Genomic DNA, 24,082 nt, shown 5'->3' with positions numbered 1-24,082 from the left:
TACAGCCTCGGGCGATTCTTAACGAGAACAAGGGTTTCAACGTTAAAAATGCCTGCAGCGCGATACGATACAGTACATGTACACTAGACTACGCCCGAGAATCAAGGCAGCAGAATCGGATGCAGACTGATCGACAATTCGGTATACTCAAGGGGATATGTCTCCCCAGGCAAACACCAGTAAAATGAGTCCTAAGCTTACAGGCCCAGCTGAGCCGGCTCCCCAATTTCTGGGTCTTTTATGACGCATTGGGCATGTGAATGCAAGAAATGAAGTTAGTCAGTCATGTTTCGTTGTCGAGATTGTGAAATGGTGGTGTTCGTGGGACAGAATGAGGCGTTGGTCCTGGTCTCGGTCCTGGATATAGGACGACTTGATACACCCCTGTTGTTAGACACTTCTACTAGGCTGGGGACTCCACAAAGAGTGCCTTGAGTGTCTCTTCCAGACTCATGAGCTTGAACAATATGGCAATCATGTCAATCTAGAGAGAAATAACATGAGAGTAGTGTTATCTTGGGATGAATCAATCAATCACGGCAAAAGTTGAAATGCCGATCAAGAGTCTGATACCTGGTCACCCGGTCTAGTTAGGTAGGTTCAAGATGAATCACAAACTATTGCTAGTCCTCCCATCCCTTCTCTAGACCTGCATATCTCCATTGGCTAGCCCGATAAGCCTCTACTCTATTGCTCCAACCTGCATAAGGCGTCACGCCTTTTTGCTGCAGTGCCCGGCATCTCGGTATCCATCTACGGGTCCCGTGCCTGGCTTGAGTAATAAGGGTCTCATATCGTCCTGCAAGATATGCCTTATGGCTGGGGCTAACATAGCAAGGGGTTGTTTGAATGGACGTGAGTCTCTTGAGGCTCCAGTCTGCCTATGTGTAGTTTCAACCTCTTTGCGCAAACGGGTTGAAAACATGAAGTATAAGAAGAACGTCCTTGTTCCTAAGGACAGTATTTCACAATTCCATCTTCACTCACATCTTTGCACAACAACTTGCAATCACTATCACTATAACAACAATTGCAATCTTCTGCGAAAACACCTGAAACAAAGAAACGGATCCGAAAGTCTTGAATATGGCCAGCTACTACAACACTACCTCCTCCTACGCTAGCCCCCCGGCTTTCAAGAGATCCCGAAGCATCAAGAGCGACCATGAGATCGATCTCAACGGACCAATTGAGGTTGTTGGATCCGTCAAGTCTGGAAGCAGCATCAGCCTGAACGGCGATGTAATTGTTCGAGAGAAGGTTGACGCCTATGGAAGCCTTGCTCTGAACGGAAGCATCAGATGCGAGTGAGTTTGACCCTTCTCCTGAGTGTGATCCGAGACTGACAAAGAAACAGTGGCAAGGTCAAGGCCTACGGAAACATCTTGGTGAACGGATACGCCGTTGCCAACGACAAGATCAAGGGCTGTGGAAAGCTCCGAGTCGTGGGAACACTCGAGGCCACAGACTTGGAGATTTATGGAAACGTGAGCATCACAGGACTATTGTAGGTATACTTGCAGCTATGGCCATGGCTCAACTAACATGAGAAAGGAAATGCCGACGCCTTGTTGTCTACGGAACTCTGACATTGATCGGAAGCGACTCAAACTACTATGTCACAGAGTCTGAGCAAGTGGCCGGAGCTGTCATGATGAGGGAGACTGAGCCAGACTGGGACTGGTAACTGGGTGTTGTGATGAGATGAAATTGTGAATGGGGAGTCATTTGCATGTTCAGGAGGCTATGACTGGGACTATTTGTGCTATCAGATTGGGAATTGTGTCTCGGGCTTACTTTTGGGAATGTATTTCGGTCGTTTTGCTTGGCGTTCGATACCTAGATCATCATAGATTCATTTCTATCTTAGAGGAGGAAGTCTTTCACAGGGACAAGACTGCAACAGGAGATATTTTTTAGATTGGAATATACAGTTACAAGGGAACATAAAGCGCCACTAAGTCCGAGACTGCTAAAGAAATGCCTTTGGATTTCTCATGAACATGACCAGTAACCTCCTGCTCAATGACCTCAGCGCCTTTCAGTTACCTCTGAGTTTTGTAATTCCAGTGTTGGGTCCACTCAGCTTGGAAACTGTCAATCTCCAAGCCATGATCTCCCATAAAAACAAGAGCATATTTGAAAATCATTCTCGGTAATCGGTACAAGTGCTGCCGAGTTTCAAGGTGACTCCAAGTTTCCACGGCCAAGGCATACTGCGCTAGAGGTTCCATGATCTATCATGACTCCTTCGGCAAGGCGTTCCGCTAGATCACGGAGACGCCTTGAGCTCCGACTAGACAATGGAGGTACACAGAATTTTTTTGATCGCATATGCGCAAATTCTAAATCGCAAAAGCGCAGAATTATTTCGGCAACTGGAAGTTTCAAGTTGCAGTGCAGCCTGGCGTACAGGCAGCTACCTACAAGGTTCTGGAGCTCGAACTACACCTAAAGAGTGATGAGTCAGCTTCGCGGGGTGCTCATGTGGGGCTAGATCCTTTTGGGGCAAGCGCACCAAGGCCACTATTGACGTCGCCAACGAGCTCTCGTCGCGTTAGCTCTAGACGCGCAATAACCCACATCGACAAATGGCTTCACCGGATTATCCATCACTACAACGTCCTGATTTGCGCTTCTCACACGATTTCTCTTGTGTTTTTTTTACCTTTGGGCGCGTCAAATTCAGACTGCGATGATGGGTGAAGGAACAGATCTCGATGGCGACACAAACATGGAGGCCATCTCTCCAACGACTCGGACTTTACCTCTAAAAGCGCCTTCGCTTGAGCGCATCGACAGTCTCGCATCTATGGAATCGCGCGTGGATCCTGATGCCCAGACAACTGTGACAGACTTCCTCGATTTCACCGATTATCTACCTTCCGACATCGTGCGATCTCTTACCCTTATCGGCCAACTCGACCAAACCTACGCGAATGCTTCCCACAAAGTTCACGATTTGACAGCAATATGGGGCCGATTGCCAACAGTTCCCCAAGAGGAGCGCCCGGCGCCGGTTCAACTGAGGGCAGATATCTCTGAACAGCTGGAGCAAGCCATCAACTCTCGCACCTTCGCCCATGCTGAAGCTATCAGAATGTCCGAGAACATAAATCGGCACTACGCCAAGGCCAAAGTTTTACTCTCCAAACTACGGAAGATGAGAGACAACTATCCAACAGAAGAACCCAAGAGTCCTGTTCAATCAAAATCGCCACAGTTAGCAAGGAGTAAGGCGCCGAATAAAGCGGCTGGTGATGGCCAGAAGCCTCGGCGTCCACAAGTTTCTAGGATTATTGTACCCGGCGAGATACAGGCGCCGTACGATCTTGATTATGACTCTTACACCGATGAAAGCGAAGTAAGCTCAGATGAAGACTCTGATACGCCCGCGCCAAATCGAAGAACGCCTGCTCCCGGGGCACGAATCAAGGTCATTACTACTAAACCACCCAAGACACCAAACCGGCTTGCTCGTCCAGTCACATATGCTACGCCAGCTCTGAGCCAAGCGGCTGCCGCTAACAACGCCGCTCTACTTCAGCCTCCGCCTGAAGATGCCGTTGTGGGCAGTCCTGATGCCCCATGGCTACAGCTCACTCAATATGAATTGGCCAAGTTGCGGAAACGTATGAAGAAGAATGCAACATGGACTCCCAGCGAGACCATGATCGCTCGCGAGCTCAAAGCTCTAGGACGTGGTCCTGATGCGTATCATGAGGCCAAAAAAAAGGCCGAAGATGAGGGAGAGTCCTTCGAACCCACAGTCCCCAAGCCGGTTGTAGACTCCGAATCTGGGGAGAAACAACTTCCGGCCGGTGCCATGAGTGTCGAGGTACTCGAGGCTGAAGAGGTCCCGACCATCAACAGGGGCATGAAACTAAACGAGGCCAAGAAATTAAAGAGGGATAATCTTGCAAAGATGGCAGCAGAGGAAGCGGAGGAATCTGCAAGGAAGATGAACGAGGCTGCAAAGGTGTTTCTCGGGAACGGCAACAATAACAACAGCAACAACAATGGAAACCAAGCAACTCCAAAAACACCAACATCTGAGACCCCCAAAGAGGCTCCAAAGCCCGCAAAAACCCGAGCTGCATCGCGGTCGACCAAGCGAAAGAGGGAGCCGGAGCCAGGGGAACCCAACAACAGCAACGAGAGTGCTGAAAAGACGGAAAGCCAATCCCTACGGCCTCAGGCCAAGCGAGCCAAAACCGAGACGCCAGTCCCGCCGCCTCCTCAGCTTACTTTGAATAAGGGCCCGAGTCCTGAGCAGGCATCATCTGCGCCTGCAGCGCCCGGTGGTCTGGCTGCGGCGCAACACACACAAACCCCTGTTCCCATACCTATCCCTGGCAGGACCACAAGAGGGTCAGTAAAGTCTCCAACACCAACTCCAGCTACAACGTCTGCTACTGGACCTCCCAAACCCCCTCAACAGACTCCAGTTCCTCTACCGTTGACAGAAACTAGAAAGTCTGTGACTCCCGTGCTACCTCCAGTGAGAGAGAATAGTAAAAGAGAGACCCGAGGTGAGGCAGCAAAGCGAACACAGCAGGCACAACAGCAAGCAGAATTACCGCCGCCTCAAGTAATCCCACCAATTCCGGAGATATCTGAAGAGGAGCCTCTCAAAACTGAGCAGAACTCATCCCCAGCACCTCAACTCCAACATGTACAAATTGCTCTTGCTCCCCCAACATCCCCCCCTCCCCCTCCCCCTCCCCCTCCCCCACCGTCACTCTCGCAACTTGCTCACGAAGTAGCAAGCAAGACAGCAAACAAACAAGTTCCTTCTCGAGCGCCTACTCCTGGATTGACTGCTGGCTCCGAAGGTCTTGCCATACGCCGGCCCAGCTCTCGAGGTAAAGCTGCGAGTCAAGAGCCGCAGCCTTCGTTAGCTGCGGATCGACCACGACGAGCGAGCACCGCTCGCAACACACCTGCTCCTGAGCCTCGACCACTGAAGCGAACCAAACGGCCTGCTCCTGGAATTGTTAGCACCACCAAAAGCGGCGGTAACAGCGCTGTGGGTAAACGAAAGGCGCCACCGAAGAAGAAGGCTCGCGCGAAGAAGGATAAGGGGTCTGTCGAAGTCGAGCTGGAAGATGTTGACGATGATGGGAACCCGATTGACCCAGACGAGCCGAGGTATTGTCTCTGTAACAGAGTCAGCTTTGGCACAATGATTGCTTGCGAAAATGCCGACTACGTAAGCGACTCTACCGCCTCAAATACCTACCCTTCTTCCTCAACGACACGCAAGAAGCAAACAGACATAAAACTGACAAACCAGCAGTGTAAGCAGGAATGGTTTCACCTCGAATGTGTCGGCCTCGAAGAGGTACCTGCCCGAACGACTAAGTGGTACTGTCCTGAGTGCCGAATCAAGCTCAACATTGGTGAGAAGGGCGAGGTCAGCGCCCGTGGTGTCAAGAAGTAGGCAGTTGTGATGGTAACGGGGATCCTGGGGTCCATAAGAATCAGTGGGGATGGCGTACGATGGAGGACGGATTTCAATGTTTTTGGGCGCCTTTTTGAGCTCTCGGAGATAATACCCTGGTGTTCATATAGAATCATGCTTGAATGTAGCCGTCGACAACAAACATGCGCAAGGGACGGGTTTCTCGACAACGCTGTCCACGCAGGCTCCATAGGGCTCAATACCAAGCAGTTTCTTCAACAAAGCGTAATTGGTTTAGTGGTAAAATTCTCCGTTGCCATTCGAGCAGCGTCGGGGAGCCCAGGGTTCGATTCCCTGATTACGCATTGCAACATGTTCTTTTGCTCCTGTGAGCTCTTCAATCTCTTTTGGTCGATATCGCGATTTCGGATGTTGGTGTTTTGGTTGATGGTGGCATGGGGAAATTTTGAGTTCAGAGAATGCCTGCCTTAAAACTATATCTTCACGTTAGAGACTATTTTTCTTGGCAGGGGGTAGTTCTTTCTTAAAAATCTACAGGCTGTTAATCTGTAGATAATTTCCCAGTTGGGGAGGTTTAAAAGAAGAAGGCAGGAGCTCGATGACATGTTCTGGCAAACTGCTCCATTCTCCTTTGAGGCTATAATTACATGTAGTATGTGACGATTAGTTACGCCAAAGGACCACCTTTTAAGTCAAGTCCGCTCAAGGCCTAGCAGTAATGATAGTCGTATACAGTCAATTTGTCTGGTGTTACAACAAGCAATTAAACTGATATGCCCCTTTCTTGTACCGTTGTAGGGTAGTTATGAATATCACCAGAGATGGATGGATACTGACTTAGGCATCGGCAGAATAAGACAGGCCGGTCTTTTAAAGTAATAATGGGACAGAGATATGTCCATGGATAATTGTGAGTAATTTTTTATCACTCTAATAAATACATACCGCCATAAATATCACCCTAAGCCCATGCCCACGCAGCATAAGTTATCATATATAGAAGAGATATTAGCCTGTAATTTTATCTAAATACTAAGGGCTAGGAATATGAGGAATAAGTAGTAGATAAATATTGTTCACAATAACTACCCAGTCTTGAGATTGCACTGTGACTTGAATTAGATCCGCTATGAAATAAATATATATCTAATAAGATACAATCTCTAGAGGTCTATTTTTGATCGTATGGTGGCGCTGACACGACAATTATATATCCGGACTCGCTGGCGTAGCATACATGATATCTCAGCCTCATTCTTCTCACTGTACCTTGGGTGGTCGAAAAATCTCCGAAGAAGGATAGAAAGAACAACCTCATTACCTTCCAGAAAGAATTGGAGAGGAGCTTGAACGGCAACTTTTCGAAACAAAGTTTGCTACTAAGTCATGACGATCCACTCTGATGGAGAACAATTGCATCATGCTCTCCATATATGTCCCCAAGTTAAGAAATCATGAAGAGCTGATTTCCCGTCCTTGATCATCACTCAAAGAATTTTCTTAAACTGTTACGTCCAATATTCAGAAACAGAAATCACAATACATACTCACCATGGCTCAGAACGCCCCCGAGAACTACGTGCCACTCTATGCTACCCAGGACGAATGGCAGGACAAAGAGCTTCAACAATTTGCGATTGACTTCTATCGTATCTCGGACAATCCTGACGAGAATCAGCGTTGGGTAGACTCTTTCACGGAAGGCGCAAGCGTGCAGATTGGCGCTGACAAGGCGCGTGGCTCAAAAGGTATTTCGATGCTTTCATCATCACCTTCGTTCTGTTGGGGAGAATGAGCTGATAAGGACAATAGATCTGGTTGAATTCCGAAGTCGGATGTGGAAGCACATCAAAGAGCGCAAACACACGGTTCTCAAAGTCTTCCCTGGGCGATTCTCAGACTCAAATGAGTGTATGATTCTGGGAGATGTCAGCGTTACCACGACAGATGGGCGGCTCAAAGAGGCTGCTTGGTCGGCACATGCGGTCGTCAGGAAGGTTGATGGACAGTGGAAGTTCAGCCAATACCGCGTCTGGCTGCAGACTGATGGACATCTGCTGTGAAAGTCATGTTCTACAAAGATGACGGAACCAACCAAAAAAAAAAAGCAAGCAAAAATGAATTTGTGCATAGCCCTTTAGTTATTCAATGTCAAGCAGGTCGCTCACAGAGCAACTGTAAACAGCTTCCTTCACCCAACCAGATATGTCATCATAGGCTCGTGGGAGATGTTGACTTTTGCGGAGTAGAATTGACAAATGCCGAAGAATACCGTTGTCGAATGGTAAAGCTGGGATCAACACGCCGATTGACGGGAACTCTGGCAGGGAGAGTCAAGGATAGAAATACTAAAGACACACCCAAGAGGCCATTCAGGTGCCAATCTAATCCTCACTGTAGCAGCGCAGCGTTTCCTGAGCTAAGCCAAGGTTCGCCGTCCCTTGCTTTGAGTGCTAAATCTGGGATATCAGCGTGTTGCCCCCCTGGTGAGGTGATTAGAGAGGCACGGCCATGCTGATGGCGTAAATGGCATAGCTCACCTGACCCATGATCACGGCGTAGAATCATGTGGCTTAGCTGGGTCGGATGGATGGCGCACGATCTATTGAGCCTTGAGAGGAATGGATGAATGATGACAGGTATCGAGACAATAAGGACTGCATAAGATCGAAGATTCGGTCGTCATCGTTGTGACCTTTTCAAGATAGCCGAGTATACTGCCCAGTATCATGGAAGCGTGTCAAACCTGTTATGATGGTGGATAACAGGGCAAGGTATCGAATCGAAACCCGATTCAAGGTGTAACTGAGGCGCTGTAACCTCCGGATTTGTACCCTCCCATTCACTCTCTGGCCAGCGCATGAACTCAACCCCGCGCAGACCGGATGTACCTTGTTCCATTAAAGATTTGTTCTCGTCACTTATCCAGAAACTGTCGAGGTCAACAGAATCGCGAACTACAGTGTATGTGCTTGCGCGCTATAACCACGCGTATTGGATGTGTCAATCATGCCTCCCTATCCAGTTGCCCGGTACGAAAAAGAAACCTTTGATCTTCCGGTTGAGCTAGAAATGCGGGCTGTTTGGTTTGGTTCCTGACAGGCCGAGGCGTGGGTAGTGGCAGATCCGCCAATGCCATTGATGTGCCCGTCAAGATGATGTTCGGGTGAAAGTGGAGGTGGAGGTGGAGGGTCGAAGGGGCGTCTTATCAGCCCTTCTCTACCTAAGAAGGGCCACTCACTTCTTATCGCTTACAGTGCATGTGGTGGTGATGTCCACTACCAGCCTCCACTGCGTACTGCCCTCCCTAGGCCACCCGACCCCTCTATTACACCCCACGTCACATTGGAACAGAGGTGTGAATCTAGGCCTCACACATGGATGGGTTGGATGGGATGGGATCTATCAGAGAGTGACTCTTCGGCCAGCTCCCATCAGTCCTTTGAGCTCTCTTCCTTCACTTACAACTGTGAACGACTATACGATACAAACTCCAACAAAGCGTCTGAATATTTCCTTGGTTTCCAACTCTATAACGATCTTTCCTTTTCTCATCTGTACCTGCATCTGCATCTGTTCTATATTGCATCGACTCAACTCAACTTGATAGACGCGACGAGCTGGTCTACGCCGCTAACCCAACGATCTCGAGCACTTCGCCGTTCTTTCACGATAATAACTCAGCTCAGCTCAACTCGCCCTGACCGATATTGATCTGCATTTCCTTTCCTTCGCCTCCCATATCCGATAGTAGCTACTGCGAATCGACCCCCGATCTGTGCGAGCGAAGCGAAATACATAGGAACACAGACTTCGAACCTAGACAAGTGCCGGCGTCACCTCGACTGCAAGAGATTCGACTTGACGCCTCTTTTATAACAAACGCGCTCTGCAGAAACGCGAGCGTAGCGTTTTAGTTTTAGGGGTAGGAAACTGCTCCGACACTTGTCCATATCTGCATATGCCTTGTAAGTGCCTCTCTACTGGGAACTCTATTCCCACCTTAATACCCCTCCATCTATGACCTATCAGCCGCTGGCACTCGCTGAGATCCCCAATCCCGAACCGCTTGCGCAACCGCGCTCCTCTTTAACAAACAGGAGAGCTGACCATGACCCTCTCAACAGCTTCTAAGAAGGAGAGGAAACATGCTAGAGAAAGTGGCGGCATCGCCGCGGCCGTGACAAAGCAAACAGCTGGTAAATTCGCGTGAGCCTCCCTGTCCGCATGACTCCTCTGGGCTATATCATGGACCACTTTAAGTACCTAGCTGACCGCAGTCACATAGCACCGTCACTGTCAATAACGGTAACGCCAACTCCAACAAGGATAACGTGAATACAAATATCAGCAGTAGCGGGGATAATAAGAGCTCATCTACTTCGGTCGCTTCCACGCCCCCCGTCGACACGCCCGAGATTAAGCCTTCTTCTGGCCCTGACAATGTCAACCCTGCTGTCTCCCCTATGCTGGCTGCTTTGTCCACAACTCCAGCTTCCGTGAGCACCGCACCGAGCATGAACAATGAATGGATGAGGAACGGCATGGCCGGCTCTCCAGGAAACTTGATCAGCATCATGGGCGATTCACCTCCCACCCAACCGTCTTCTTATGAGGACTCAGGTCGACTGCAACAAGGATGGCCCGTACAGCGTCATTTCATGAGTCCCTCGCCTTCATCTCTATCCCCACCAAACCACAGCCGACGTCCTTTGAGCTTCCAGATGGACGCCCAATATCAATCTCCAGAGACACCACCTCCGAGTGTCCCCTACCGACGCAGTTCGGTCAACTCCCCGTTCCAAGGCTCGAGAATGGGAAACCGTCCACCTCTGCCTCATCAACCCCAGCCACACTTCTATGGTGTACCAGATATTGACCTCAACATGACTAACAACTCGGGCATGAAAGCCGGCGAACGAGGCTATTTCTTTGGCTTCGACAAGCTACCCGAATGCCCCGATTTCCCATTTGGTCCAAGCAACGTCGTCATCGCGGGGTATGAAGGTGGTTTGGATGTGTACGCCGTGGGTAAGAGAGGTCTTGAGCCTGTTGCCAGTCTAAAGGGACTACGAGGAGGCGTTCACCATGCCAAGATCCTTCCTTGGACGCTTGACAACAGTAATAAAGCTCTGTTCCCTCTTGTGGCGGTCGTATTGCATGGACCAGTTCTACCCTCAGCTGTGCCTGGCTCTGTACAGGACGAGGGACCAAGCCCCAGGCTTGATGGGGCAGCAAGTCCTCGATCCGTCTTCACCCACCAGGATGGCTTCCAAGGGCGACAGATCATCGACTCATATCAAACGTCCGTAGAGGTGTACTCACTCAGGACCAACCAGCTCGTTGATGTGTTACTTCAAGCGCCAAAAATCCCGATCAACCCTGAAATCTCCGTCACGAACCCAATTTTCAGACCTCCTTCACCTGGTGGCTCTTTCACGATTCGAGCGGACGCAGGTACACTTGCAGTTTGCTCAGGCGTTACTGGCGAATGCTGGGTCTACTTGCAACTATTGGAAGATCAAAATGGCCATGTCTTTACATGTATCGGAAAGATCTGGACCAGACTGCAGCAAAGCACCCGAGGTGAGGTGCCAGAGGAGGCTGATAAGACACAGTCTTCGACCTCGCCACCACGCTCAAATCCGCAAACACCGATTCTCGCAGTTAGGGGACGATGGATCGCTTACTGTCCTGCGACGCCTTCTTCACAAGTCTCTTTGCGAGCTCACGTACCACTTCCCATTCTTGGCAAAGCACCTGGGCTCGCCACTGTGACGCCGCCGCAGCTCCCTTCGTCTTCTGCATCGGTAGATCTTCCTATTTCCGATAGTGTCGTTAATAAGATCATGCGAGAGACGACCCAGGAACTTATTCAAGGCGCTAAGTGGGTTGGACAGCAAGGCCTGCAAGCTTGGAATTCATACTGGAACAAGTCGTCAAACCCCCAAACGCAAACTCAACAAGCCCGCTCGCCTCCTCAGAACTGGGGTGGTCCTCGATCCCCTCGTGGCGACCCTATCAACTTCCCTCCGACTCATGGTCCTGCCGGCCCGGTTGGAGCGAAAGACCCAGGGCTTGTGTCGATTGTTGATGCAGAGTCACTCACTAATTCATCCACCATTCATCCAATTACTACGTTTTCGCCGCCTTTGGGCTGCAGTTTTCTTTCATTTTCGCCATCATCTTTATCCCTGTTCACTGCCAGCAGCAAAGGCGATGTGCAAACAGTCTGGGATCTTTTCCGTATTCAACATACACGATCATCCCCTCTCCAGACCACTGTCACGCCCAATGCAAGCACAGGACCTCAAGTCCGTCAGATTGCACAGTTTTCACGAATGACCGTCGCACGCATTGTCGATGTCGCTTGGACGCAATCGCAGGGAGAGCGGTTAGCAATGGTAACCGAGCGCGGAACTGTTCATCTACTTGATATGCCCTCAAGTGCGTTTATGTGGCCTGCACCTCGCCGTCGCCAAGCTGCCCAAGAAAGTGGCACTGCAACACCAGAGCAGTCGAACACTGCTGTTTCTTTAGCTACTGGAGCTTTTGGTGCAGCCTATCAAGCTGCGAAACCCTTTGTCTCCCGACCTCGTCGCAGCAGTGGTAACGTACAAAACGTGACTGGCAACAGCCTAAAAGACTCAGCGGCTATGGGTGGGCGAGTGATCGCTGCTAGTATCAGCAATTCACTTGGCAAGACAGGAACCGCCATCAACCAGCTTCGGCATACTGGTGAAAACCGAGTGTCCTTGCCGCTTAGCTCAGGCCTTCCTTCGGCATCCTGCGTGACCTGGGTCAAAAGCAGAAAACATCAAGGACTCTTTGTGGTTGGCAACGGTCTAGTACGAGGCTTCTCATGTCGAACACGCCGATCTAGCGTGCAGGCTGGCAGGCGAGTCACACGAGCTAGCAGGTATCATGATTACAATGTGCCGACCCTACCCAGCGACTTGGTTGCTCCAGCTGTACGACAGATGGTTGACCTGGGAGCTCAGGATGAAATCCTCGACCTTTCGGACCGTGATATGGATGCAGGAAACACGCTGACGCTGAACCCCCGACCTCGTGTTGCGGCAACAGATCAGACTATGGAATCGTCAATCCCTCAGGCTGAGATAGAGTCTAGTGCACCCTACCAACCTTTCCACACGGATCGACGAGTAACTCTCTGTGAGTACCGGAGAGGAACAGCTGATCAGCTCGAAGTTGTCTCAGCTATACTTGCCGAGACAAGTCTAGACGAAAACACTACTTCCAAGAAAAAGAAAAAGAAGGGGCAACCCATGGAACCAAATTCATCCAAAGAATTCGCAAACACGACGGCCTGGGCTTTTGGTCAGGATATTCCAGTGGTCCGACTGGATTTAGGCTTGCCAACAGTTGCTGAGGAGGAGTACGACGGCCCCGAAGACCATATCGCATTGCCACCTTCAGCGATGGAGCGAGTGATGCAGTATGGCGACCAGGAGCAGATCGTGGTGACTACGAGGAGACGACGTGGAGCGCAAGGTGGAAGTCAAGGTGAGGATGGTTTTTTTGAGGATGACTGTGAAGTCCTGGACTTTGCAGATCAGAGAGTATGAGAAGAATTCTCAGACAGACAATGTGCGCTTGAGGTTGGCGTCTAGGTCCTTGGCTTTGCTTGATTATAGGCATACGAAGCTGGAATGGCAACTCATTGCTTAAGCTGTTTGGCGGTATGGAGCAAAGTTTGTATCTTTTCGTGTGAAGCATGATTAGCTACGCTCAACTCAACTCTTGGTCCGGTATGTTGGAGTTTGATTCTGATATGTGGGCATTTTGCTTGTACGGAAGAAACACTCTTTAGCACGGTCGTTTAGCAGGTCATAATGCCTTATTATAAATAGAAAAAGATTAGATACCCATTTCCTGTAGTGTTCATCTCTTCTGCATTAAGACGTTGGCCTGAAGCTTTGAAGTCCCATAGTGTGGTTAGGTCTTGGGCGAAACAACGCCATTAAAAGACACTGAATGATTCCTAGTATATAATCGACATGTTGTCGTCTAGTTGGCCTTCTTCGCGGCAGCCTTGGCCTTTGCAGCCTTCTTCTGGTTGCTCCGAATCATAACCATGCCGAGGAATGAGCCAACAACAGCGGAACCGAGGAGGATGATAATGACGGGGATGCGAATGGCCCAAACACGAGGGGGGAAGAAGTTCTGGAGAGGGTGATCGTCGTCGACAAAGGGCTAATCAATTGTTAGTTGACAATGTGTTCAATACCTAAGCTGGGTGTACATAGATAGGTAGAGGTGTATAGTCGCATCAAGCTGAGAAATGAGGGGCATCTTACCATGAGCAGAGTCCAGATGGTGTAGTAGGTGAAGACGACGGAAGCGGCCACGAGCATGGCGAGACCGACGATTTTGTCCAACTGCAACAAGAATTATTATGTTAGTAAAGTTGAAGCACCACGAGGGGCTGCCACGATGCCCCGGTCTGAAGCGCGTAAAGGGGACAGCGTGTAAATCAGGCCTTGATAGGTGATGCTGCTTACCATTGTCAAAGATGCGAAAAGCGAGCGAGCGTAGTCTTTGTTGAGCAGAGATGAAGATTGAGGCCGAGAAATAGAAATAAAGGAGTGTAGTGGCAGTATCTTTCGGTGGTGAAATGGTTGCTGTCAAAAAGTCCAGTTGGCTTTAGGGACGCTTCAGGAGGCGTGACGACTAAAGGTGGAGCGCCACAATTGCACAGCCACATGACCTTGGAGCTCTAAACGTGGCTGAACATCTTTTTTCAAACTTAACCTTACTTCGCGCGCGACGAAGCTAGCAACGACATCTTTCTCGGCTCGCAAAGACTTTCGCCCCCGCGCCATCGAAATTCAGGACGCAGTAATTGGCACGGCATAATAAATCGATCGCGACTGCAACTGCGAGTGCAATTTTCTGACGATGGCTTCCGCCGAGGTCGATCTCCCGCGTCGGGACCGCGATCGCAGCGACAAGCGTGATGGCGATTCATATCGTCCTGCAAGAGACCAGCGATCAGCCTCTCCCAGGCAAAAACGAGAAGCTGTCCCTGTGCGAACCGAAGAGGAGAAACAAGCGGCTGCAAAGGCAGAGTACGAGAAGCTTCTCACGATGCGATCCGGCGGTACATATATTCCACCCGCTCGACTGCGCGCGCTCCAGGCCCAGATCACGGATAAAACGAGCAAGGAGTATCAGCGCATGGCATGGGAGGCGCTCAAGAAGAGTATCAATGGTCTGATCAACAAGGTCAACACTGCAAACATCAAGTTCATCGTTCCCGAGCTGTTTGGAGAGAATCTGATCCGAGGCCGCGGTTTGTTTTGTCGATCGATCATGAAGGCCCAGGCTGCCAGTTTACCATTCACACCGATTTATGCTGCTATGGCTGCTATCGTCAACACCAAGCTACCCCAGGTAGGCGAGCTCCTGGTTCGTCGTTTGGTCATGCAGTTCCGAAAGGGATTCAAGCGAAACGACAAGGCTGTCTGCCTTTCCTCGACTACCTTCCTGGCGCATCTCATCAACCAGCAGGTTCAACATGAAATGCTCGCCGGTCAGATTCTTCTTCTCCTGCTTCATAAGCCGACCGACGACAGCGTTGAGATTGCGGTTGGTTTCTGCCGAGAGGTTGGGCAATATCTGGAGGAGATGCAGCCGTCTATTGCCATGGCTGTATTTGACCAATTTCGAAACATTCTGCACGAAGCCGATATCGACAAGCGAACCCAGTACATGATCGAAGTGTTGTTCCAGGTGCGCAAGGACAAATTCAAGGACAACCCAGCTGTCAAGGAGGAGTTGGACTTGGTGGAAGAGGAGGATCAAATCACACATCGAATCGAGCTGGAGGGTGAAATTGATGTGCAAGATGGACTCAACATTTTCAAATTCGACCCGGAGTGGGAGGAGCATGAAGAGGCGTACAAGAAGCTGAAGGCTGAGATCCTAGGCGAAGGTAGCGACGACGAGGATGACGAGGATGAATACGAGAGTTCGTCCGAAGACGAAGAGGACGAGAAGACGAAAGCCATGGAAATCAAGGACCAGTCTAATGCCGATCTGGTCAACCTACGAAGGACTATCTATCTCACTATCATGTCTAGTGCCGATCCTGAGGAAGCTGTTCACAAGCTCATGAAGATCAATCTCCCTGCCGGTCAGGAACCTGAACTTCCCTCCATGATCGTGGAGTGCTGTTCACAAGAAAAGACGTACACCAAGTTCTTTGGTATGATTGGTGAGCGCTTCGCCAAGATCAACCGACTGTGGTGCGACCTGTTTGAGCAGGCTTTTGCCAAGTACTACGACACTATCCATCGATACGAGAACAACAAATTGCGCAATATTGCGATGTTGTTTGGTCACATGTTCGCTTCAGACGCCCTGGGCTGGCACTGTCTATCTGTCATTCACTTGAACGAGGACGAGACCACATCCAGTAGCCGTATCTTTATCAAGATCCTGTTTCAGTTCATCGCAGAGGAAACCGGTATGCCCAAGCTGAGGGCACGTATGACAGACGAAACCCTGCGCCCCAACCTGGAAGGCCTCTTCCCCAAGGACAACCCCCGCAACATCAGGTTCTCCATCAACTATTTTACAAGTATTGGTATGGGTGCTCTCACAGAAGAGATGCGAACCTACCTACAAAACATGCCCAAACCTGCTTTACCTGCACCCCCTGCGGCAGATTCAGACTCTGATTCAGTTTCAAGCTACTCGTCGTACACGGGCTCTTCTTACTCGCGATCTCGATCTAGATCGCGGACACCACGTAAGGTCGCTGACCGAGGAAGATCTCTTTCTCGGTCTCCTGATCGAAGAAGCCGGGGACGTTCATACAGTTCGTCGCGATCAAGGTCATACTCAAGATCTGTATCTGCACGAGGAAGGGGACGCAGCGAGTCTCGCTCTGCAAGTCCTCCCCGGCGAGGACGTCGTTACGATAGTGAGAGCCGCTCACGATCTCCTGCCCCACGAAACGGTAAGGGTCGGGCTCGCAGCGCCTCATACTCATCTCGAAGCCGTTCCCGTACACCTCCACGTCAAGCACGTGGACGCAAGAACTCCTTCGTTTCGGAAGGACGATCACCGCTCCCTCCAGCTCGAGATGGGCGAAGCCGCTCATATGATTCCCAGAGCCGATCTCCTTCTCCTGTGAGAAAACGGGAGAGGTCATACTCTGGCAGCCCACCTCGACGAGGCCGACCGCGTGGAAATGCCGGTCCAGCCTCACATCGGCGCAACAGCTCTTCCGTCAGTGATGGACCGCGAGATGCTGGCAAGCAATACAGTCGCTCTCCTTCATACGATTCGCGATCCCCGCCTCCAAGAAGAGCCAGGCCAGACAGCGTATCGCCCCCACCTGCGCGCAATGGTCACCAAGCCTCATACTCGCGGTCACCTAGCCCCCCGCGCCGTGGGGCAAAGAAGTCTTTGAGCCCTGTGCCGCCAAAGAGGAGACGTCATAGCGATAGTGTTTCTCGGTCACCGCCACCGATGAAGCGAGGACGAAGGGGAAGTTGAAGGGGTTACTCATAATTAGAAGACCAGGTGAAGGAGTTATATTATCAGCAGTACTACGAAAATTGGAAGCTTTTGAGGCCTAGCGGCATTGTTCTTGGGATTTCTTCAACGGTGAATTTCATGCTCTTTGTTGGATGCATCATGGCAAAGTGAATAGTTTCATGCTTCAAAAAGGGGAGGTCCCTGGGTGAAGAAATAGTGACTTTTCTATGAATATAAATACTGTTGACCTCTGGAAATTTATCTCAGATCCTCAGCTATCCCGCTTCTCCTATTCTTTCTATCTGGTAAAAGCGTCACATTCATCAGTATGGAAACTCCCCCAGGATCCAAGGAACCGCCTAAAGCCAGCAACAACTTCACTGCATTTGGCATTGGGATCATCATGATGGGCTCAAAGACGAGAAACACTAAAGCTCGTATCGGAACTATGGCTCTTGGTAGCGTCGCGATTGGCGTTGGTATTTCTATCAGGCATGTTTTGCGGCAACAGAGTGACTGACTTGTATTTAGGAAGCGCTGGCTTGGAAAAGCTGGACATTGACGTGACTATGCTCGCGACTAGACTCTCAACAGTCTTGAACATGGAGCATTCAAGCGTTGAGACTACGAATCCATTTGAGGGTTGAGTTAGAGACTGGGATATGATGAATGTGCTCTATGCTTAACCAAACGAGTTTGTCTTTTCGTGCCTTTAGTGTATCGAAGAAGTAGATGGTTTTCGGAGGGAAAAGATCTGAAGATCTGAACATATGGGCCAAAAAAAGAAGGAGAATAGACGGTACTGTCCTCAAGTTACCTTTGCATCGGAGAGATGTAGAAGTCAGCACATCTTAAAACCACACACTTTACAAGTACTCTGACCTGAGGAAGAGGTCATTGATAGGTCTGATGATACTCTGATGTCGACGTTTTATTACCTAAAATCTGCAACCACCCGATAGGTAGGTGTCTGGGCTTTGTTCGTTGAAGACCTTGCACGTTGGTCGCTACAGCATAACAAAGGAAGATCTGCAGTGACAACACGAAAAATAGTTCTTTGTTTATTATGAAATGAGTGATGTGAGGTAATGACAAGAGCTATTAATTTTCTACCATCTATTTATTCTTCTTTGTAGGAGAACCATCTGTTCAACAGCACACTTTCAAGCCTACACCATGGAGCTCACCACCATCTGCCTTACCGCTCTTATCATAGGTTTGCTTCTGATTGGAAACTCGCCAATCCAAATGCCACGAGAAGCCTGGGGCTGTGCTCTTGCTACGGCATTCTTTGCCGTTATCGGAGGTAGATCGGCCATCATACCACACAAAGTCTCGTACTGACTATAGGTAGGCGCATCATTCTTTGGTCAGATCATCCATACGGCCCTTCCAGAGCTTCAGAAAACACATGACACCCCCGGGGACTACTTTGAACATCTATCAAGGGTCTTTTATCACGGTCGAGGCAAGTTCAGGTTCGGCATCTGTTGTGACCGGCAGGGACATTGTATATCTTGTCTTGATCTTCGGGATGAGGATATTCGTGCCCTTTTGAGAATGTGGCACACTGGGCTCGACAGGAGAATGAAAGAAGATGAGCGGGGAGTCGATTCTTAGGGCATATAGTAGACAAGACAGTAACGTAAATATCATCAAAGTAATACAGACTGGTAGACTGCATAGACATGGAGGTTAATTGAGACTGAACGAAATCATTGACCATATGCTTACGCAAAGCGATAACCCTGTTTCCTAACGAGCTCGGCTCCATAATTCTCCTGGCATGCTTTCTTCAGATGACTATCTAAGTAAAAGTCTGTAGATGCTGTGCCCAGATGTAGTAACTATGGTTGGTCTTGGTTTCACAAAGGCAAACATCTTGAGACATAAAGCAATAATATCGGGGCCAGTGAGTGTTGCTTATGCTATATGGCACAGGGATATCAAGTTCCATCGGAGCGATGCAGGTAAATATGTCGTGTTCCTGTACTGTCTCACACGGAAGCATACCGTTAGCCATATGCTCGAGCTTGGTTCTGGAATCTGTCAGGGTATCAAACTCACAAATAGTGCAACCAGATTGACACTGCACAGTCGGCTGGTCTTAGCTTCCAGAGGAAATATCATCTGTACTGACCCATAACACCACGTGAAGGTGCCAGCCGTCGTCATGGTACCTCCACTTGGGTCGCGAAACCACAAGCTTCTCAGGCATCCCTAAGATTCCGTAACCCGGAGGAGCAGAAGAAAAGGAAAGGGTGGCTCGCGCCAAAGAAACAACAAGAAGAAGGTGTGGCTCGCGCCAAAGAAACAACAGGAAGAAGGTGTGGCTCACGCCAAAAAATGGTTCAAGAAGAAAGCGGTAAGCTCGCACCAGTTGCAATCATCAAGAAGTAAAGGAGAAGAATAAAGGGTGGCTCACGCCAAAGAAGTTGCAAGGTGAAGCGTGTTAGGCCTCAGCCAGAAGAAGATCTCTTTTAGAAGAAGAATTGGTGGCTCGCGCCAAAGAAAGAAGAATGGTGAAAGTGTGGCTCACGCCAGGAAACTGATTGACGATGGATATTAGGCGTTTGATAGAAGAAGAAGGGTTTCACCGATGAGATGAAGAAGAAATGTTGTTGAAGTTGTGGCTCACGCCAGAGAAAAGAAGAAGAAACCTCTCAAAAGAAGGAGAAGAAGAATTGTTGGCTGGCGCTAAAGAATCTGCTTGATGGTTTTAGGCGTAGGACAGAAGAGCAGGAAGAATTCCTCCAAAGAGGGAATGGTGGCGATGGCAATGGCGATGGCAATGGTGATGGCAATGGTGGCGTAGCTGGTAACAGCATGGCACGATTAGGACATTGAGGAGCCATGACCCAGCTCAGTACCTCCAAGCCTGGTTCCCCGATACTCGTTCTTGAACGAGATCTCACGAAGCATCATCTTCAAGAGCCCACCGGCGTACGCCTCCTCTTTAGGAAAGATCTTGTCGTCGCGGATGCGCTTTTTTTTTGTAGAAATCCTCATCCTTATGGAGATCTTTATGCTCGAGGAAGTCATCACCATCATCCAAGACCTCGCCTCCACTGTAGGAGTAAACGCTGAGGCCCCTCAGAGTCTCGAAGCGTTGAACTGGCTCGCCGGTACGACTTGACTGAAGCATGTCCACGAGGTTGACACGAGTTGGACGCATGACCTGATTTCATCGTGAGTTTATGGTTGAAAATGGCAACGGTAAAGGATTTCACTTACTGTGTGTGCTTCGCTGAGAGAAGTTGGCTCGGATAAACCGATGATTTTGAACATCTTTTTCCAGTTTTGCAGATTTTCCTCGTCTTCGCCAAAGACGTAGTTGAACTCCTGGACAAGCACGATGCGAAAATTGTACCAAGGCTCAGTGGCCTCGTCATCAGACCAGCCGAAGTGATCACACATGCGATAGAACTCATCGAAAAAGGGCCTTTGGCGTTGGTGATCAAACCCTTTGAAGTTGGCGAAGTACAGATCCACAGGATGGTCTGTATATTCCCTACCGGGCATTTCCCAAGGCACGAAGTGATAGAAATCACAAGATGCGCCTCGGCGGCAGTAGCCTTTACGAAACTTGCGACACAGTCGCTTGAAGTTGCGGTCCCTCCTGGGAGCCTTGGGTTCTTCCACGACTGCAGCAGCAGCAGGCCGGAAGAAGTCGTCTTTGAGCTGAATATGTTGTCAATAATAGAGATTTGGCAAGATGCTGACTTGTGATATCTTACCCGGCGAAATCGCATTAGCTCACGCTCAACGTGACTCTGCGGGACTTCACCCTCACCCTCACCATTGGGCTTATTGTCGTCCTCGGGCGACAAGGAAGCGACACCCTTTTGTTGGTCATTCTATGACGTTGACATGTTGGATATTTCAGGCAGGTATGTTTGTGTGTTGTGTTATGTTGCGTTGTGTTGTGTTTTAAGATGTGGCTACCTGTTGAAGAAAGAAGAGGAGAGAAGGAGAGCAGAAAACGAGATCACAAATAAGAGCCAGTGCAGATTTAGGGCACAAGGCAGAGAAAGATGCCTAAGGCAGGGCACGAGGTGTAACAGTGGCAGGCAGTGTGTGACAGTGATTCAGCATCACCTACCTAGGTACCTATTCTTCGCAGTGGCACTGCATGACACGAAGCCTCCATGGGTGCGCTTCTGCACCCATTATCGACGGCATGTTCACTTTCGAAGTGCACACGGCTGGGATCAAAAAGTCATAGGGGTTGTTTAATGCACAGCTTCCAGATCTGCGCAATCAGCATGAAACGGAAAGAATACAGAGACTCTATTCCATAGAGGTAGAGTTAGTTAAATTTACAGGATAACTACTTGTATGTGAATATATAAAATCGAGGAGGTGTTGAGAAAACCGGGAGTGTCAAACTAATAGCCACCAACTACGTCTAGCAACAAACCTGAAATCATTCAAGGATATCAAAGACTATGACTTAGGCTTTTACTACAATTTGAAAACTGCGATTGTGTACCCTGTTGCCCTTAATGCCCGAGTGTTCTGCAACACTGTCACCTTACGATCTGCCTGCAACATCAAGCATCCTAACTACTAATAGAACGTATGATAGAGACCAAGCACTATACGAGCATTTACAATGCCATTTAAGGTGAAGACACCAGTAATCTTATACAGGGCGGCAGAGCCAGAATCGCTAGCCTTCGTTCTTGTGGTTCAAACAGGCACAAAGATACGCATAGGGGGATACCTGTTAGACGATGGGTTCGTTTATCTTTATTGGAGATGAGAATTATCCATTGTCATCTATCAAACTAGCAGTCATCTAGGATCAAAAGATATCCAGAGCATTGCTAAACTTTGTGCAGCCAGTCGATCGAGATAGGATGTGTATAACCGATATCCATCGTTCACTAGCCAGACGTGTCCTTATCCCCTAATCCGTCGCCTCAGGTTTTCTTCAACTTAGAAACCATTTCCTCAGCATCGTTTCCATCGTGGGTGCCATCAGTTTCCTCCTGATCTCCGTTGTCGTTGTCTCCATTACCCTGGCCCTTGAGCTTGGTAGCAACACCACTGCCACCCACGACAACTCCGGCGGCCTGAACAACACCATTGACAACAGCAAGGCCGAAGCCCCCAGCACCAGCACTCTGAAGAGTGGCGAAGGCGCTACCTGCTACGACACTGCCAATGCCGCTCTGGATACCAGCGGCAGCTGAACCTCATATAGAGTTAGCATATGTGAAGAAAAGCAAGAAGAAACTTACCAGCGACAATGCCACCGGCACCAAAGCCTAAGCCAGCCAACACGGGGGTTACAGCGACAGCGGGGGCTATGGCCAGTACTGCTCCGGTGGCTATCATTGCTGTTGAGGTCATATTCTGCAGAAGTTGCATCTTCCGAGTGGGAGACTACATTTCATGGTTAGCTGGTGTCTCGAGTCGACTGTGGTTTCACTCACTCACAAGATGGAAAGAAGATAAGTGGTCGATAGTCCAAAATGTGTCAGTGTTTTCTGACTCTTGGGGTGTTTTGGGATGAGAAAAGAAAAAGAATCAGAAATGAAGGCAGTGGAGGAATATTACTTTAGACAATAACCAGCTGGCAGGCAACTGCACTGTTGGTTCATTCACTACCATCTAGTTTGGTAGCCCAATCCACGACCTACCTGGGGCTGTGCAAATAACAAAGGCCCAGTGAATGCGGCCTCATGTAAGTGAGTTTCTCCCAACCAACGTCAAGCAATTAATTCATGATGCTCTCTCATTGGCGGTATGTCCAACTCGAACAAGGAGCATGGCTGGCCCATCAACTGGAATAAGTAACCACCGATTCGGCCTTTCAATACTTGAAATAACTTGGAAAATCAATTGAAACATATTACCTACCTGATCATCCCCAATCATTGACCGGGTCCCTAATGGTTCCGAAGTCTTGAAGAAACAAACACCGCCTCGGTTTGCGAGCTCTGTATCTCTCAGTTAGCATTCACAGACACTTATCAAGCTGTTTTAGAAGATTATATCCTCAATTTAGGGCATTTTAGTAGATTATATTCTTAAGTTAGGGCATCTTACAGGATTGCATTCTTCATTTGGGGCATGCAAGAGGATGTGACAAGTGCCGTTTACCGGCAAGGCTATACCTTCAGCCCAGTGTTATCCTCCTGGTCACTATCATTCGACTTTGAACTATCTGTGCTATCTAAAGAATCAGATTTACAATGCTTACCATCATGTTTCCACTGGGGAAATATGGAACCAAGACCGACCCCAATCCCAGTCCCCCGTACAAAACCATGAATGGCGGTAGTGCCTAAGCCGCCAGTTGCATATGACTGACAAATCGCAAAGGCGCTATTGCTCACGACGTCCTCATTTACGCTCTGGATACCAGCAGCAAGTGATCCTTGTAACAGTTCAGTAAAGTTACCGTAGGCATGAAATGTTTAATAAAACTAACCCGCAGAGACACTCTCTGTAGTAAACCCGGCTGCTGAAATAGCGGGTGCAACCACGAGACCAGGTGCAGTGACCATTCCAGCTCCTAATCCCATGGCCATTATGGATCCCGGGTTCTCTTTTACATACTGAAGGGTGCTGTTGGTTGCCTCGTCCTCCTGTCAACACATGGATGTTAATGCTAGTGTGCTCAGCGACACTCACCGCCAACATAATCGACTTGACTGGTGGGAGCATGATATTTGTCTCCAATTCTGAATCGAATGATGTGGGTTGTTTGAGATTGACCGAAGTTTGGTAGGTGGTTTCCTAGTAATGGATGAGAGAGTGTTTGAGATGAAAGTCAAAAAGAGTGTTTGAAGTTGATATAGATCGGTCTCGACACTGAATGATAGAAACCTGCGAAACTAGAGTAGCAGCACGTCAACTTATTCACAGAAAGGGCAGTACATGCAATATGCAAATACCGTAGGAGCGGTCACGTCCTTCTTAGTGAGGTTGTATACGATGAGTAGAGGTAACACTGTATTTGATTCAAACTCTGCTCTACAAAACTGTTCAACTAATCCAGAGGCTTTCAGAGACATAAGGTGAAGGCACACTGTCACACTGTCGAGAAAAACTGCAAAAGAGATGGAGAAATCTGTCGTTGTTTCTCAACCAGCATAAGTGCCATTCCCAGCTTCTCTCGCTTGGCCAAAAGCT

At 49.2% G+C, this 24,082-nt stretch overlaps 11 protein-coding genes and 1 non-coding gene across 12 annotated transcripts; 8 read left to right on the top strand and 4 right to left on the bottom strand.

The window, feature by feature from the left end:
- Nucleotides 1–1,086: 1,086 nt before the first annotated feature.
- FPRO_05029 (uncharacterized protein) lies at nucleotides 1,087–1,687 on the top strand (the record flags this gene model as incomplete). Its single annotated transcript, XM_031230603.1, has 3 exons — nucleotides 1,087–1,307; nucleotides 1,358–1,507; nucleotides 1,555–1,687. 3 exons carry the CDS (start codon nucleotides 1,087–1,089, stop codon nucleotides 1,685–1,687), a joined length of 504 nt encoding a protein of 167 aa, XP_031080723.1.
- Nucleotides 1,688–2,734: 1,047 nt separating this feature from the next.
- On the top strand, nucleotides 2,735–5,443 carry FPRO_05028 (uncharacterized protein; the record flags this gene model as incomplete). Its single annotated transcript, XM_031230602.1, has 2 exons — nucleotides 2,735–5,212; nucleotides 5,300–5,443. 2 exons carry the CDS (start codon nucleotides 2,735–2,737, stop codon nucleotides 5,441–5,443), a joined length of 2,622 nt encoding a protein of 873 aa, XP_031080722.1.
- A 244-nt stretch (nucleotides 5,444–5,687) lies between these two features.
- tRNA lies at nucleotides 5,688–5,769 on the top strand. Its single transcript is given in 2 exon segments — nucleotides 5,688–5,723; nucleotides 5,735–5,769. It is a non-coding gene; the product is annotated as a tRNA-Gly (tRNA).
- Nucleotides 5,770–6,977: 1,208 nt separating this feature from the next.
- On the top strand, nucleotides 6,978–7,488 carry FPRO_05027 (uncharacterized protein; the record flags this gene model as incomplete). Its single annotated transcript, XM_031230601.1, has 2 exons — nucleotides 6,978–7,173; nucleotides 7,238–7,488. The coding sequence occupies 2 exons, from the start codon at nucleotides 6,978–6,980 to the stop codon at nucleotides 7,486–7,488; spliced, it is 447 nt and encodes a 148-aa protein (XP_031080721.1).
- A 1,898-nt stretch (nucleotides 7,489–9,386) lies between these two features.
- FPRO_05026 (uncharacterized protein) lies at nucleotides 9,387–13,160 on the top strand (the record flags this gene model as incomplete). Its single annotated transcript, XM_031230600.1, has 4 exons — nucleotides 9,387–9,393; nucleotides 9,553–9,634; nucleotides 9,714–12,952; nucleotides 13,084–13,160. The coding sequence occupies 4 exons, from the start codon at nucleotides 9,387–9,389 to the stop codon at nucleotides 13,158–13,160; spliced, it is 3,405 nt and encodes a 1,134-aa protein (XP_031080720.1).
- Nucleotides 13,161–13,456: 296 nt separating this feature from the next.
- FPRO_05025 (putative dolichol phosphate-mannose biosynthesis regulatory protein) lies at nucleotides 13,457–13,953 on the bottom strand (the record flags this gene model as incomplete). The annotated part of the gene is made up of 3 exons (XM_031230599.1): nucleotides 13,457–13,642; nucleotides 13,747–13,827; nucleotides 13,951–13,953. 3 exons carry the CDS (start codon nucleotides 13,951–13,953, stop codon nucleotides 13,457–13,459), a joined length of 270 nt encoding a protein of 89 aa, XP_031080719.1.
- Nucleotides 13,954–14,347: 394 nt separating this feature from the next.
- Nucleotides 14,348–16,954, top strand: FPRO_05024 (uncharacterized protein; the record flags this gene model as incomplete). The annotated part of the gene is made up of 1 exon (XM_031230598.1): nucleotides 14,348–16,954. The coding sequence occupies one exon, from the start codon at nucleotides 14,348–14,350 to the stop codon at nucleotides 16,952–16,954; it is 2,607 nt and encodes an 868-aa protein (XP_031080718.1).
- Nucleotides 16,955–17,264: 310 nt separating this feature from the next.
- On the top strand, nucleotides 17,265–17,583 carry FPRO_05023 (uncharacterized protein; the record flags this gene model as incomplete). The annotated part of the gene is made up of 2 exons (XM_031230597.1): nucleotides 17,265–17,415; nucleotides 17,468–17,583. The coding sequence occupies 2 exons, from the start codon at nucleotides 17,265–17,267 to the stop codon at nucleotides 17,581–17,583; spliced, it is 267 nt and encodes an 88-aa protein (XP_031080717.1).
- Nucleotides 17,584–18,112: 529 nt separating this feature from the next.
- On the top strand, nucleotides 18,113–18,556 carry FPRO_05022 (uncharacterized protein; the record flags this gene model as incomplete). Its single annotated transcript, XM_031230596.1, has 2 exons — nucleotides 18,113–18,242; nucleotides 18,291–18,556. 2 exons carry the CDS (start codon nucleotides 18,113–18,115, stop codon nucleotides 18,554–18,556), a joined length of 396 nt encoding a protein of 131 aa, XP_031080716.1.
- Nucleotides 18,557–19,892: 1,336 nt separating this feature from the next.
- Nucleotides 19,893–21,118, bottom strand: FPRO_05021 (uncharacterized protein; the record flags this gene model as incomplete). Its single annotated transcript, XM_031230593.1, has 4 exons — nucleotides 19,893–20,114; nucleotides 20,171–20,617; nucleotides 20,674–20,793; nucleotides 21,074–21,118. The coding sequence occupies 4 exons, from the start codon at nucleotides 21,116–21,118 to the stop codon at nucleotides 19,893–19,895; spliced, it is 834 nt and encodes a 277-aa protein (XP_031080715.1).
- A 743-nt stretch (nucleotides 21,119–21,861) lies between these two features.
- On the bottom strand, nucleotides 21,862–22,294 carry FPRO_05020 (uncharacterized protein; the record flags this gene model as incomplete). The annotated part of the gene is made up of 2 exons (XM_031230592.1): nucleotides 21,862–22,136; nucleotides 22,183–22,294. The coding sequence occupies 2 exons, from the start codon at nucleotides 22,292–22,294 to the stop codon at nucleotides 21,862–21,864; spliced, it is 387 nt and encodes a 128-aa protein (XP_031080714.1).
- Nucleotides 22,295–22,904: 610 nt separating this feature from the next.
- FPRO_05019 (uncharacterized protein) lies at nucleotides 22,905–23,478 on the bottom strand (the record flags this gene model as incomplete). Its single annotated transcript, XM_031230591.1, has 4 exons — nucleotides 22,905–22,922; nucleotides 23,148–23,231; nucleotides 23,284–23,324; nucleotides 23,379–23,478. 4 exons carry the CDS (start codon nucleotides 23,476–23,478, stop codon nucleotides 22,905–22,907), a joined length of 243 nt encoding a protein of 80 aa, XP_031080713.1.
- Nucleotides 23,479–24,082: the final 604 nt, after the last annotated feature.

This window comes from Fusarium proliferatum, assembly GCF_900067095.1.
Source record: "Fusarium proliferatum ET1 genome assembly, contig: FPRO_scaffold004, whole genome shotgun sequence".
Taxonomy (NCBI): Eukaryota; Fungi; Ascomycota; class Sordariomycetes; order Hypocreales; family Nectriaceae; genus Fusarium; species Fusarium proliferatum.
This window is presented reverse-complemented; position numbering and strand designations above follow the sequence as displayed.